This window comes from Sardina pilchardus, chromosome 20, assembly GCF_963854185.1.
Source record: "Sardina pilchardus chromosome 20, fSarPil1.1, whole genome shotgun sequence".
NCBI classification, from domain to species: Eukaryota; Metazoa; Chordata; class Actinopteri; order Clupeiformes; family Clupeidae; genus Sardina; species Sardina pilchardus.
In genome coordinates, this window is record NC_085013.1 from 7186124 (window position 1) to 7201620 (window position 15497).

At 43.0% G+C, this 15497-nt stretch overlaps 2 protein-coding genes across 3 annotated transcripts in view; one reads left to right on the forward strand and one right to left on the reverse strand.

Annotated features, from left to right (window-relative positions):
• The first annotated feature begins 255 nt into the window (after window positions 1-255).
• On the forward strand, window positions 256-13595 carry enpep (glutamyl aminopeptidase). Its single transcript, XM_062523326.1, has 20 exons — window positions 256-1368; window positions 3166-3307; window positions 3678-3809; window positions 4226-4346; window positions 4527-4681; window positions 6270-6383; window positions 6801-6935; window positions 7347-7412; window positions 7607-7672; window positions 7808-7968; window positions 8381-8463; window positions 8874-9010; window positions 9384-9439; window positions 9606-9756; window positions 10564-10637; window positions 10759-10863; window positions 11002-11175; window positions 11645-11785; window positions 12081-12162; window positions 12901-13595. Exons 1-20 carry the CDS (start codon window positions 716-718, stop codon window positions 13051-13053), a joined length of 2901 nt encoding a protein of 966 aa, XP_062379310.1. The 5' UTR covers window positions 256-715; the 3' UTR covers window positions 13054-13595.
• An 83-nt stretch (window positions 13596-13678) lies between these two features.
• The window catches only part of rrh (retinal pigment epithelium-derived rhodopsin homolog), a 7330-nt gene continuing 5511 nt past the window's right edge, over window positions 13679-15497 (reverse strand). For both annotated transcript variants that reach the window (XM_062523327.1, XM_062523328.1), the window contains 3 exons: window positions 14922-15090; window positions 14508-14686; window positions 13679-14297 (listed from right to left, as the gene is read on the reverse strand). In XM_062523327.1, the coding sequence (XP_062379311.1) occupies window positions 14189-14297; window positions 14508-14686; window positions 14922-15090 (457 nt within the window). In that variant the 3' untranslated portion in view covers window positions 13679-14188. The remainder of the gene's footprint in view (window positions 14298-14507; window positions 14687-14921; window positions 15091-15497) is intronic.

A 15497-nucleotide genomic window follows, 5' to 3' on the forward strand; every position in this document is an offset into this window, starting at 1 on the left:
TCGGCAACTCTCACAAACACATTCTCTCTCCCCCCGTGTCCTCAAACACTGTACTGACACTCCCTCATGTCCTCCCTGTATTCCCCCTCCTCTCTCTCTCGCTCTCTCTTTCTCCCTATCTCTCTCTTCTCTCCCCCCCCCCCACACACACACACTGATTGTTGATTAACAGTCTGCTTTATGTTTAACTGGAGGTTGGTATGAATACATGGTGACTTGTGAGTGTATGAATTTACTTTGGACGCTCTCCTCGGAGTGTGTGTGTGTTTGACCTTCTGTGTGGGGCTTCAGACTTTCTTAATCTCAAGAATTCTAGGGTTTGAGAGTGTGAGTATTACTTTGTTTGTGTGTGTGTTTATGTGTGTGTGTGTGTGTGTGTTTGAGTGTGAGTGGGGTTTAATTTTGGAAACTGAGGAAGGATCACATACACACTCTCCCTCACACGTAGTTGCTCCGTGAGGCAGAAACCCCTGCTCTCGCTCTCTGACCGACACTCAGAACTGTGTGAGAGTGCAGCAGTGCATGCTTATGTGTGTGTGTGTGTGAGTGAGTGTGCGTTTGAGTGAGTGTGTCTGTGTGTGAGCGTGTGGCTCTCCGTCGGAGATCCCTAAGGTATCCAGACACAGCTGTTTTCTCCTTCTCTGGTGTGCCGAGGAGGTTGGCCCGCACTGAGTGAGTGTGTGAGTGAGAGCCTAAAGAGCAGCTTGCTGTAACCATGGAGAGCATGGAGTTTGAGAAGGAGTCGAAGCGCTACTGCATTAGCGGGAAGCACGTCGCCATCATATGTGCCGTCGTCGCGGTAACCGGCGTCGCAGTGGGCCTGGGGGTGGGACTCAGCCAACCCGCCTCAGACAACGGGGGGGCAGAAAGCACCCCCAAGCCCCCCGAGCCCACGACCACCCCGTCGCCACCCCCGACAGACCTGGGACCCTGCAAAGCTTCCAACGACACCTCCGGCGACTGGAAGGACTTCCGCCTCCCCAACTACATCGTCCCCTTCCACTACGACCTCCACCTGAAGCCTGACCTTCAGACTGACCTCTACACCGGCTCGGTGTCCATCCACCTGCACCTCACCCAGCCCAGCTCCCACCTGTGGCTGCACATCCGGGAGACCTTCGTCACGGCCGTCCCCACTCTGAAACTGGTGCAGACCGCTGCGGAGGGGACCATCACTGAGACCGTCGTGGGCGTCAAGCGCTGTTTCGAGTACAAGCCTCAGCAGTATGTGGTGACGGAAGGGCAGTCCCAGTTGGCCGCGACTGGAGCAAACCAACATTACGTCCTGACGCTGAACTTCCAGGGTTGGCTCAATGGATCGCTGGTGGGCTTCTACAGGACCACCTATATCGAGGACGGGGTCACCAAGTAAGCAGTGTTTTTTTAATTTCTTAAATGTCATTTTGCTCAGAGTCTATGCCATTTTAATATTATGATGACTTTAGAGTAATTCTAAAGCATGTTCAGCTTACACTTAATTAAATGATTCTTAGTTATGCTTTGTAAATGTTACTTTGTTGTTTAATTTCATTGTTAATATTTGATATTGTATTGATGTCTTTCTTAATGTAGACTAACAAACTTTTTAAAACTGTAGTGTACTGTTGATTTCAACTATAGTGCTCTCAATGCTCATATTCTGTAAGTCGTTTCGGACAAAATTGTCTGCTAAATATAACCATAACCATAACCATAATCAAAACTCAAGTCAAAAATGACTTTTGGGATGAAGTTGGGAGAGATTAATCTATGGATAGGCTGTATTTTGGAATCTGTTCAGATAGTAGTTTTGATTATATTATATACAGAACCATTGGAGTTCTTTGGACTGAGAACATTAAGTTAGAGGTAGAGGAGAATCAGATATTTTAGGTCTTCCAACAAGTATGCTGCAAGGAAATATTGACAGTGTTATATGTGTTTCAGGCACGTCCAAGTGAAATATGTGTGCTTGAGTATTTTTAGCCATAGAAAATAAAGTATTTATGACTTATGTTAGCTGAAACCATTGTGCCATAAAAAACCTCCAGGCAACCGTATCCAAAGAGAAATGCCTCTACTGTTGGAATTTGATATCCCAGATATGGGTCATATTTTCCTGATTGGAGGCTATATTCCTGACATATGCCTTTTTGTCCATCATCCATCTTTCACAATCAGTTACGTAAACCCATCCCAGCGGGAGAATCTGGTAAACATATCAAGAACTGGGTCCAAATTCCTTAAGAGCCCATTAAGAATCACAGAAGTCAGTCACTGAGACTAGATCACAGCAGGCGATCAGGAAAGCAATCAGACTCTTGCCCCGGTCCGCCGCCAAAGAACACAAGTCATAAAGTCTACCAAAAATAATTCAAGGAAAAATGTTATTCTTCTCCCTTGCCATCGCTATATATTTCTTTTACAGACGGTTGTAAATGTCCCTGTTTCAGGTACACAGACAAAAAGTGCCCTATTTGGAATTTGGGTGAATGATGCAGTGTGTGATGCACATATGGTAGGGGTCTCGAGGTGGAGGCTATGATTCTCCTGCTGTCTTGATTTAGGAGTGTATTATGTGTGTGTGTATGTGGTGAGTGTGTGTGTACTACTCGTGCACGTGCCAGCATGTAAAAAAGAAGAACATGAGACGGAGCTATTGTATCTGTCCAAACACTTGACTTCAAAGCAAGTGGAATGCCTATAGTGTGTGGAATGCCTGTTATGTATATACAAGCCACCTGGGGGTGAAGTATTGCCTCTGGTGTCCCTGGGCTCATGCTGTATTGACCAGACAGAAGGAGTATCCTGATCTCCTGACATTGGTGTTAAATAACTATTATGGCATGAGACCATAAAACAACATTGATGAGTGAGACCTCGTCTGTGTTAAGACGTCACACGGAGTATGTGTGAAGGAATTCAGAAATGATTAGTTACTATGTGACTTCATAACACAGAAATAGTGTATCCCGAAATGGAAGAAACCTGACATCCTGGCAGTTATCTCATCAGGGTTCAATAATGAGCTTTGATCATGCGGCTCTCCGAATGTGCTATCCAGATGCGAGGGCTGAGGTTGAGAGGGCGCTAAGAAATGAAAATATATCGCAGTGAGTGTAACCTTAAAGAAAAACATTTACTCAAGCACTTCATAATCCTCTCCACTCTCCCCTTCCTCTGCAGAAAAATTGCGGCCACAGACCACGAGCCCACGGACGCTCGTAAGTCATTTCCCTGTTTTGATGAACCAAACAAAAAGGCCACGTACAAGATCTCCATCACACATGACTCTGCATACACCGCCTTGTCAAACATGCCAGTGGAGGTGAGTCGGAGGCCGAATTCAGCACACTCTAAAGTCTACACGCTTATCTTCATCTCCTACACTGTATGCATTCCCTCAAAGACCTTATTTTGTGCACAACTTTCATCAGGATACTTGCACACTAATCACTAAACTTACACTCATGACTTAAACAAAAACACTGATCCTGTTGCACCTATAACTTATTATTAACTTATTTTAAGGCATCTTATCAAGACAAATTTGCTTAACGCCCTGGCAGCCAAATGTGCTTGATCTAATGATGTCGTCTTAGAATAAGTCAAACTCTTACTAAATCAAGGGAAATTATTTCAGGAGAAAGCACTAGAGGTCTCTTGATATATTGCATGTTTTCCTCCTTCTCCTTCAGACAATGGAGAAACTCTCCGATACCAAGAACAAAACCTCCTTCGTCTTGTCAGTGAAGATGAGCACCTACCTGGTGTGCTTCGCTGTGCACCAGTTTACATATGTGGAGAAGATATCAAATAGAGGCATCCCTGTGAGTATGGCCAGTGCAGCACACACACACACACACACACACACACACACACACACATCAAACAGAGGCATCCCAGTAAGTATGTCCAGATCAGATGGAAGCTTCTTATAGTCTCAAGTGCTCCTCAGCAGCTTGAAAGTGTGAATGAATGTGAACACCATCTCACCACGCAGTTAACCTCTATGCAGTACCTCTCATTAGCGTGCTATGAAGTTATAGCTCAGTCATTTTTGGCGCTTTAAGGGCGTTGAAGGGCTCATCAATCATTGAGACAGTGATTACTAGCAGGGTGATTTGTCAGATGTCTTGCTTATTCTTGCCTGCTTTCCTGTTTGGATTATCTGACAGGTCTGACAGGTCAGAGTTTCATACTCTGATCTGTAACGACGAGTGTGTATTTTGTATTTTGTTCACAGCTGAGAATTTGGGCCCAACCTGCACAAATCCACACAGCTGAGTATGCCGCCATTGTCACCAAGGTCATCTTTGACTACTTTGAGGAATATTTTGACATGGAGTACTCCATCGCCAAATTGGGTAATCTCACCATTTTTTCTTTGGTTAGACCAGGGTTAGTCTGAACTTGATTGGAGACCATGTAAAAACTGCACTCATTTCACAGCCAGTAGAAACTGGGGCACGTGTTGACATTCACAGGAAATAAATGTTATCATGACAGATTATAAATGAATTTCACACACTTCATTGCTACCTCAGATAAGATCGCAATCCCAGACTTTGGAACTGGCGCGATGGAGAACTGGGGCCTGATCACCTACAGAGAGACCAATCTGCTGTTTGACGAGAACGAGTCATCCTCGTACAATAAACAACGCGTGGCCAGTGTCATTTCCCACGAGCTCGTACACCAGGTTTGCCCAGTACCTTCTTACACACCTTTTTACACAACACGTTTCAGGCAGTTTACACAAAAAGGCTGGAAATACTTCAAAGCATTCTTTGGATTTCTCAGCATGTCCCTGTGCAACTTTGTAATGAAATGTTTGCATTACATTCATATCCCCACAATTCGAATCCCCACAACAAACAAATACTGCGTGACAGTACAATTGAAAGTTTCAGCTCCAAAATCGGCTCCCGTCTTAGATGTGCTCTCAGATGTACAGTACTTCCTCCGTTCTCAGAAGTAGCCACACGTGCGGTCCCTTTAAGGACTCTTAGACAGATGCAGTGATCTCGTGGGAGGTCACTGACCTGACTGGCATTTTTAGAAAGCTAGCTTTGGACTGTGACAAAACACTAAAACCTGACCTGACGTCAATCATGTATCCAAGACTTTGCCCACCTTGGCCTTTCACAAGAGAGCAGTAAAAGTCACTAAAGTCAAAATATTGGTACAGGAGATCTTCTCATAAATGTCAATGAACCAGTATGTCCATGTTAGGACACATGCAATAGGAACACACTGCACTGAGTTGCAAAGGTCTTGGTAATTTATGGAAGGACAGTGGAAGCTTCTCTCGTATTAAGGCAGATTTATCTGACCAGGAAGCATTTAAAGAATTGATAGCTATCAATGAATGGACAATATCGCAGAAATAGTGTGGCACATGACTACATTTTCGACCCTCTCTTAAAGTTACACATTAAGCTGTTTTTATCAAGATGTCTTTGTTGATATAATCATACCATCACATAATCGCGATAAAACCAAAAGGCAGGCGGCAGATTTAGCATTTTATGGAGAACTTCAAGGTTGTTCTGCAATAAAAGGGACTCCATAAAACTATACACTCTCTCTATCTTTTTCTCTCTCTTCCTTTCTTTCATACATACTCACACTCTTTTCACACACACACACACACACACACATACACACACAAACTCATGAACATAATGGAAAAAGAGAAGGCTCATCGTCGTTGTTAAAGACTGGGAATGTAACTAATTAGCCTTAGCTATAAACATGAAAGAGAATCTAATTGCCTTATGGAAAAAAGAATCTTTCTTCACTCTTGTTATTATTAGGTTATACATGTCTCAGTTACAAAGCCTGTGGAAGCTCTGCCACGTCTTCTAAAGTTACTACTTAAATGCAACTTAAATCTTACTTTCTGGACTTTCTCCTTAGAGGCTGCCAAATTGTCTTTGCTAAACCTCTGCCAACTCATCACAGAACCTTCTTGGGGGTGGGGGTTGGGGGGGCAGTAAAGCATGATGTTAAACTGATGTGTGGACCAGATGGAATATTTGGTTTTAGGTTTTGATTAACACTAGACAGAATGTTCAGTGTGACCAGTTATAAATTGTCACAAAAAGGGTACAGAAAAACACAATATTTGCACAATAATTGCACAATAACCGGTGCGACAAAAAAGCTCAAAATGAACTAAATTAAAACTTAGATGAGCTGTAAAATAAATGAATAACTCTGTGTGTGTGTGTGTGTGTGTGTGTGTGTGTGTGTGTGTGTGTGTGTGTGTGTGTGTGTGTGTTCAGTGGTTCGGGAACATTGTTACAATGGACTGGTGGGATGATCTGTGGCTGAATGAGGGCTTTGCCAGCTTTTTTGAGTACGTGGGAGTAGAGAAAGCTGAACCCTACTGGGGAATGGTAAGTTTTCATCACAATCATTCATCTGCCTGTTTAAGCACATTCATATCGTCTGTCATATTCATGCATAAACTGATTCTGTAAGCCAAGATGAAACATTGATATTTGGTTTCAGGGCAGTAAGAGTTTATTGTGATGCCATACATTTGGCTTATAAGGGTCTTATAAGGATCATATAAAGGTTATAAATGTATGTAATACTATTGCTATATATGGATCTGTCTTCATTCATATTGAAGTTTTGAACCATTAACTATTTTCTGAAAGGATTTCATTGAAGTACATTTTCAGTAAAAGGAAGGACACTAGTCCTTGTCCCATCTTTTATTCAAAACAAGTGATATTTAAACATTGAATAACGCACTAAAGTTTAATTATCAAACAATTACCAATAAAATGTTGTTTATGTTCCCGCAGCGTGACATCATGCTCATAAGTGACGTGCTTCCTGTCATGGTGGACGATGCCCTCCTGTCCTCCCATCCAATCATAGTGGACGTGTCCAGTCCAGCTGAAATCACCTCGGTGTTTGACTCCATCTCGTACAGTAAGGTGAGTGTGTCTGCGGGCAAGTCACTGTGTGTGGCAAGTGATTCGTATTTCACAGACACTGTACCGCCCTGACTGGAGAACAGGCTGAATTTAGGTAAAGCTGTTTCACATGTGCTGGGGTTTATTCTCTGTTGAAAGGTTTTTGTTATGTGCACATATTGGAATGTGTTGTTTGAACTTTTGTGCTGGGCAAGTAATCTCTCTCTCTCTCTCTCTCTCTCTCTCTTTCTCTTTCTCTTTCTTTCTCTCTCTCTCTCTCTCTCTCTCTTTCACGCTGGCTCAGCCTTGGAGATAAATTGTGTGTGAGGAAGGCAATAGTTTTAAGTAGTGACTTTGAGAGGCTTCTTATGGACTGATTTGATGTCTATCTATCCCCCCCTCTCTCTCTCTCCTTCTCTCTCTCTGATACAGGGGGCATCGATTTTGAGAATGCTAGAGGACCATCTGGGCAGGGACGTTTTCAGAGATGGCTGTCGTGTACGTTTCTAGACACCATACTGACACAATCTCTCACCATCCTTCTCTCTCTGTCTCTCTATTTCTTACAGTTACAGTATATATTATATATTAGATTATGTTAAATAGCTGACTAAATACTGTGCATGTGTGATACTAGTAAGCAGCTATCCATGTATCTCTTTTGAGTGAATGCTTTTTGATGTCCCCTGTAGGCATACTTGAAGAGGTTTCCCTTCCAGAATGCCAAGACGTCAGACTTCTGGCAGGCCCAGGCCGACGTATGTACATATCTCATCATGTGTGTGTGTGTGTGTGTGTGTGTGTGTGTTTGTGTGTGTGTGCATGCGTGCGCGCATGCATGTATTGGAGCTTTCATGTGTGTCTGTGTATGTTAACATACGTGTTGTGCACAGGTAAGCAAGCAACCGGTGGCAGCAATCATGGACACATGGACCCAACAGATGGGATATCCAATGCTCAGTTTGACTGTCTCTCCCACTGAAGCCAGAGTCACCCAGAGCAGGTTCCTACTGGACCCCAAAGCTGACCCCTCAACGCCCTCTGTTCCTCTAGGGTGAGTTAACATCCTCCTTGATCTTCAACTGTGCACTCTACCATGGACAGAATCAGCTCCTCACACCCTACCCGCCTCCGGCTGTAAGACCACCTGCCTTAAAGGTCTGCAGGGGGACAAATGCTGAGCATATATGTAGCATTTAAGGCTATAAGATACTCAGATTAAATTACTTGTAACAAACTTGCACTTGACAGTTTTTTTTACCTTATTTATGACAACTTCATATGATATTCCTTTGTCCATCCTTCGTCCATATAAGCAGAACATTACCTCTATATGTCAGATTTCCATTGGCCTGTTTCTCCACTGACATAAGAAAGCATCGTGCTGTGATCTACTAACCTTGGTTTTATGATGTAGCCTGGTGCAGACAGCATAATAAATACTGCTATGACTATGTGCCCTTCAGGTACAAATGGACTATCCCTGTGAAATGGCAATCTGTGGGGACCAACAGGAAAGAATCTCAGATGTTTGACAAATCATCTCCAGGTACACAATTTTTATTCACATTTCTTGCACGTTCACGCCTGGGAGTTAGAAATAGCAAATAAGCAAATCTGTTATTCGCAGTATGGTACAATGTGTAGGATAATTGTCTGTTGAATAGCGTTGTTGCTATACTTTTGTGTAAGAATTTTTCATTTTGAAATGAGCATATGTATTGGTATTATCGCGAATGACAATGCAGATTAGGAATTAGATACCTGTAGATACCTGGATTCCTGCAGCTGTGGACAACCAGATTGTTCCTCCATTCCTACAACCATTGAACAGTTTATCTAATCTGAAACGTAATACCATGAGAGGTTATCACAGACATGTAAATAGCTACAAAGTAACTTCAACAGTTTTCAAGTCTTGACTAAAGTTGTTTTTACTTTACTCATTGAAATACACAGAGATGGTAATAACTGGGTACAACCCCGTAACCGACGGCCTCATCAAGGTCAACAATGACCATCTGGGCTTTTACCGAGTCAATCATCAAGACAGCATGTGGAGTGCTATCAGTGACCAGCTCGTGAACGACCATGAGGTAAAGCCTAACCACCTCCTCTCATACTTACATGAACTGAGCTCTATTAGTGTTGATTTATGGTCTTTTAGGTCCCCACTGTCGACCTCAAGGCCTGGAAGGTGTTAGGGTTAGGGTTAGGTGCCTTGAAGTCAACAGTGGCAACACTGCCTTGAAGTTGACTGTGGGGACCCAAAAGTCCATCAAGTATTAGAGTTGCGTTCTTCGTAATGACTAGAGTGATTCACTAGTAAAATGTTTGTGACTACTGCCTACTAAGTTCCTCTGTCACAGTACTAATGCTGCTCCACATATAATGCTTAACAGTAATGCCTAACAATGTTATGTTGAGTTGCCACCCAGTTATAATTCAATATAATGTTTTTTTTTGTAGGAATTTGACCGTGCTGACAGAACAAGTTACATAGATGATGTATTTGCCCTTGCTAGGTGGGTATAGTACATCAATTCAAAGAAAACCTTTCTAACAGCTTGTCTATCACATACGAGGTTCACCTGAAAGTTTACTTTAAGTGTTTGTGTCAGTCGCCATTGTCGTGCTTGACTTCAGACACCAAAGTGATATTCTTTTTGCGATGGTCTTTACTCACACCAGGGCAGATAAGCTGGATTATGGAAATGCATTTAACATGACCAGACACATGAGCAATGAGACGGAATATATTGTGTGGGACCGTGTCTCATCCTCCACCGCCTACGTGACAAACATGCTAGCCGACGAGCCTGACGTCTACCCAAGGTTCCAGGTAGGCATACCTGCACAGGTTTTGCATTATGTAAGGCAGGGGTTTTCTTTTTTTTTTAAAGTATATATTTTTGGGCTTTTTGCCTTTATTATAACAGGAAAATGGAGAGGTAGACAGGAAACCAGTGGGAGAAAGAGAGATGGGGTGGGATCGGGACATGACCGCAGGCCGGACTCGAACTTGGGTCCCTGTGGGCACTCGGACCCTCACTCAGCGTATGAGCGCTGTAGCCTGGTGCGCCACAGCGCCCCCCCAGACAGGGGTTTTCAACCAGTGGCTCATGCATTGCTGGTGGTCTCACTCTGACCATGCATTTGAAATAGGAATCACTATTTTTTTATGCTTTGGTTGCTTCCACAGTCACAGTGGAGATAGAGAGGGTTAAAGCGGAGCGAGAGGCGCAAACGTTCGATCATTTCCGCATTCTGTCTTCGCAAAGGGGAGGGGGGCTAAATCCCCCTTTAAGCAGACCTGTTACATTCAAACTGAACTGCTTGTCAATCTGACAGAGATCGATATCCCACTATGACGCCTTTGCGACACGCCTCTTTAAGCAGACAGGAACTGTTCGAATTTTTCTTCCATAGAGATGCATAATGTTGCTCTATCTTGTCAGTAATTAAGGATCTTTGGTGGAGATACCTGGGTCATATAATCAGTTGAAAACCCCTAATGTGAGAAGTAAACAGACTGATAGAGAGATAGACCCAAACTATCGATGAATTCCTGAAGAGGCCAGATGGAATGGCAGAAGGATGGAGTGGAATGAGAGTGAGTCCAATGGATTTTCTGTGTTTTTACTTTTAGAAATTATTCCGTGGGTACGTTCAGGACATTGCTGCCAGGATGGGTTGGGATGACGTTGGTAATCAAACAGAAAGGTGAGAGTGTTTGCGTGTGCGTACTCATGTACATTTATGTGTGTGTGTGTGTGTGTGTGTGTGAACATAATATAAACAAGGGTAACTTCAGTGTAAATGTTTTGCCTTCTGTCTCTATCAGGTTGTTGCGTGAGACAGTGCTGGGTATTGCATGCAAAATGGGTGACCAGCAAGCTCTGAACAAAGCAGCTGAATTATTCAACCAGTGGATTGATGGATCCCTTCCGTAAGCAGCGCACACGTACAAAACAAATCTCTTACATATACACACTGTGAATTTTTGGAATAGAAGACAGGGAAGAATCAAACAACACTCTGCATGTGTGTGTGTGTTTGTGTGTGTGTGTGTGGTGTGTGTATATAGTCGAGTGGGAGTGAACTTGCGGCTGCTTGTCTACCGCTATGGCATGAAAACAGCAGGGAACAAGGCGAATTGGGAGGTTATGTTCCAGAGATACATCGCCGCTACCCTGGCCCAGGAGAAGGACAAGCTGCTCTACGGGCTGGCCTCAGTGGAGGACGTCTCGCTGCTCAACAGGTGCAATACGCACGCACGCACGCACGCACGCACGCACGCAAGCAAGCGTACATGCATACGTACACGTACACACACAGGCACACGCACACGTACACACATGCACACACACACACACACATACATGCACACACACACACACACACACACACACACACACACATACATACCGGTACACAGATATGCATCCGCTTGTGCATTCAGTACATATATATCTCTATGTGTAGTCTGTGCCTCCTCTTTCTTTCTTTCTTTCTTTCTTAGTTTCTTTCCTTCTTTCTTTCTCTCTCACACACTATTTCTGTCACTCTCTCTCTCACACACATACACAATAATATAACTAGCACTTATAACATATACCATTACAAAATTATAGTGACTGTGACAGGTGGGCATATTGAATGATAAAGATTGCATAAATTATGAGATGTACTGTACTGCCGTGCTATTGATTTGCGTCTGATTATCTCAGGTTGCTGGAAGCTAGTAAAGATGACAGCATAATCCGCAGTCAGGACCTATTCACTGTGGTCAGATATGTGGCGGCAAACCCGTACAGCAAGACCATGGCTTGGGACTGGACGACGCTCAACTGGGACTACCTGGTGAACAGGTGAGCCTGCTCATGTGATCAAAGATGAAAAGATAAGACCTGTCGTGAAAATCAGGGAATCTCATGCAGTCCTAGCCAGAGTATGCATTGCACTTTAAAATCATGCACATCATACCAAAGCCTTGACCCAAGGAACTTAGGGACTTTAGCAATATTTTATTTATATTTGATTTATATTTTATTTTACTCAAGAGGTCTACACTCTGAATAGTGATGAGGCTTCAGAATCAACCAAACAAAATCACTCATTCAGCTTCATTCTGTGGCTCCTCCACCTGTCTGGCTCTCTCCTCAGGTACACCATTAACGACCGCAGCCTGGGCCGTCTGCTCACCAGCATCAGCAGCTCATACAACACAGAACAGCAGCTCTGGAAGGTACAGAGTCAGACCCACTCTACTCTCACTCACTCACTCACTCAGTCCCACACTCATGCACACTAACTCACTCACTCACTCACTCACTTACTCACTCACACTCACCCACAACACTGAACAGCTGCTCTGGAAGGTACAGAGCCACTCTACTCTAAGTATACTTTTTTAACTCTCTCTCACTCACTCACTCACTCACTCACTCACAACACAGACCTGCTCTCTAAGGTACAGATCCACTCTATTCTCTCTCTCACTCACTCACTCACTCACTCGGCAGACAAACAAAAGGATGAAGATGTAGTTACACTAGTCATGCTTGCAACCATTCCCCCATGCTGAGAAAACATGCATGTAAATACACCTCTCCCCCCAATCTATAAACTGAAACATACGCATGTATGCAAACTCACACACATGTTGACGAGGTTTCTCCATTTATAGGAATTTTTATATAGGAATAGGAATTTATAGGAGTCATTACTTACAGTCAGGTGTTGCAGTTACAGCACAGATTACACTCTAACAAAATGCACATAGCAACAAAATACAGAACCACTTAGCTGACCAACAAAGACTCGGTTAGCAGCACACCACATCAGATATGCTTTCTTCCAGTAGACATTTACTTTCAGTTAAATCTACAATTAGATTTTTAAAAAAAAAGAAAAAACTACATAAGGACTGCTGTGACTTGATTGACGTTAACATTCAGTATGTTTCATTACTGTGCTCTACCAGATGGAGTTCTTCTTTGCCAAGACACCGGACGCAGGAGCTGGGACGATGCCTCGCCTACAAGCCCTGGAGACGGTCAAGAACAATATTGAGTGGATGCGGCTAAACAAGGACGAGATCCGGACTTGGCTGGAGAACAATGTGACATTGGAATGATTTGACATTGACTGGATCTCGCCTCAAGCCAGGAGCCCATATCTCAATCACTTGATTCCCTTATGTTGTTCTAATATGTAAATGATGTATGACGGCACACTTTTACAAACATGCAGAGAAGTCCACTCATGCAGACATCACTAGTCTTTGGAGGATAAAGACACTCGAGTGGGCTTCGTGTCACTCTAGTGTGCAGAGGGCTTTAGTATCACTTCCCCTGTACAAATCACAGAGATCTTGAACTATACGAACCAATTGCACTCAGTAGGTACTCCATTTTGAAAGCAACTGTTTTTATTGTTTTAGTCCACAGTTCCCAATCCCATCACACAGAGCACAAACCTGGTTAGATGTTTTTAGTGGTAAGTCTGGATGAGGGAAAGTGTCCTCATAGAAATATGTACCAGATGCAGCGATTGAGAGGCCATCAAATAAACTGTATATCCCCTCGTTCTCTATTTAAACAATGTTGTGAGAAATGCACTGAAATAACTTGGAAGATGTACAGATGTCATTAAGATTAAATATTTGATTAAACTGTTTCCTGTTTGACCTGTCTTGACTCTGTCTTTAGGGTTCATCTAACATCTAGTATAAAGCATTCGACAAATATTGACCCAACATTATTTCCCATCAGACACTGAAAGATACTGAAGCATGTTTTTCCACCTATAATGTTATTTAGAACATCCTTTATTCAGGTCTTCAGCACATTTTAAAGACATTTGGTCTTAAATTAAAATACCACACCACTGTAAACATGACAATTCAAGGTAATATTTTAGAACATGAACAAAATTAATTTTGAGGGAGACCTTTAGGTGGTCAAATTGGCGTTGAAGATAAAGCATAGAGCTTTTTAATAATTCAACCTAAATTGGTAGAATGTGAAGGTGACTTAAATATTCTGTTTTTGATAACGTGACAAACAGAACAAGACATAAAAGTAAAAACGAAAGAAAAAAAGCAGACAATATCACTCATTTACAGAAAAACTTATGGGCACACTTCACCTTTACAGGTGGATAATGAAGACGTTCAGACAAAAAGAAGCTTATCTCTGTAACGACCAGCGCTCCACAGAGGATTATTATGGGATGCTAGATGTTACCATTCCCTCAGAGATGTGTGACCTTTACTGGTTGAGTGGCAGCTGAGAAATTGTCATGGGAACCTGGCTGCTGCTGATTGTGATTCGTTGTCGGGTCTGGCATTGAAGCATTCCAGCGATGGCTCTTCTGAATCTACATAAGAGGCATGATTGTTAGCATTAAACAACCGCAAACTGTAGCACTCACAAACATTCACTAGCAAGCCATCTTAGCATACGGCTTACACTAAAATATCTTCTGTTTTACATCATTCACTAATATGCTTATTTAATGGATTTCATGGATTCCCCACCGCACAATAGAAATACAGTTAGAAAACAACAGGTGAAAAAAAAGCCTTACTTCTTATTGGCAATGACGTAAATGCAAGGATTATAGAATGTGGAGGATTTGGCAAAGAGAGGGCCAATGATAGCCATAGGGGCTGGGATTTTCCGCGGGTCTCCAAATGACGCCCACAAACACACTATAGAGTATGGTGACCAGGCCACCAGGAACATCAGGATCATCAAAATGGACATCTATGCAAACAGAAAATTAAAAAACATGAAGCCATGAATGCTCTCTCTCTCTCTCTCTCTCTCTCTCTCTCAAATTCAAATTGACCAATGAGATATTCATGCTGCCAAAGCAGTCTCTCTCTCTCTCATGTACACAGTTTCCCAATACAAGACATGGAGCAAAACCCTCCTTTCCAGTGAATACAATTCTAAGTATTGAATGGGTCTGTGGTAGAGGGTGGTAGAGGGTTCTTGCCTTAGTGACGTCCATCTGGTCGGACCAATCCACGTTGACGTTGTCCAGACAGTTGCTGGCCTTGTATCTCTTGACGGTAACAGAGACGTGGTAGTAGCAGTAGAACATGATGGAGAGGGGAATGAGGAAGTTCACCAGGATCACACACATGGTGTAGGACACAAACGACCTGGGGATGGAGGACATACAGGCAATATACTGTACATGTAATATAGGTTGCATGCCTTCATGACAACACACTTAGTGGACATGTGCTTCACACATGTTACACTCATACATTATTATACACATCTCTCTCTCTCCCTCTCTGTCTCTCTCTTTCACACACACACACACACACACACACACACACACACACACACACACACACCAGACATCAAAAAATGTACAGAAATGCAGCACAAGCGAAAACATTCCCATCAAAATCAAAATGCTTGAGCTGAGAAATGTTCCATTCTCTCTCACTCCATCCTTGTTTGATAGCAAACAATACAGCATGCCTGTTTATCTTCCTTGGTAATTGCTAGGCTGTGGTAAGTGTGGCTGTACTTAGCTAGGCACCTCCAATGCATCAGT

Excerpts from the sequence above, each read along its gene's own strand:
- enpep (XM_062523326.1), top strand. The coding sequence starts at position 716 with ATGGAGAGCATGGAGTTTGAGAAGGAGTCGAAGCGCTACTGCATTAGC. Across the intron at positions 7,673-7,807 it reads TCTGGCAGGCCCAGGCCGAC|GTAAGCAAGCAACCGGTGGC; the intron begins GTATGTACATAT and ends TGTTGTGCACAG. Across the intron at positions 10,638-10,758 it reads GTTGGTAATCAAACAGAAAG|GTTGTTGCGTGAGACAGTGC; the intron begins GTGAGAGTGTTT and ends TGTCTCTATCAG.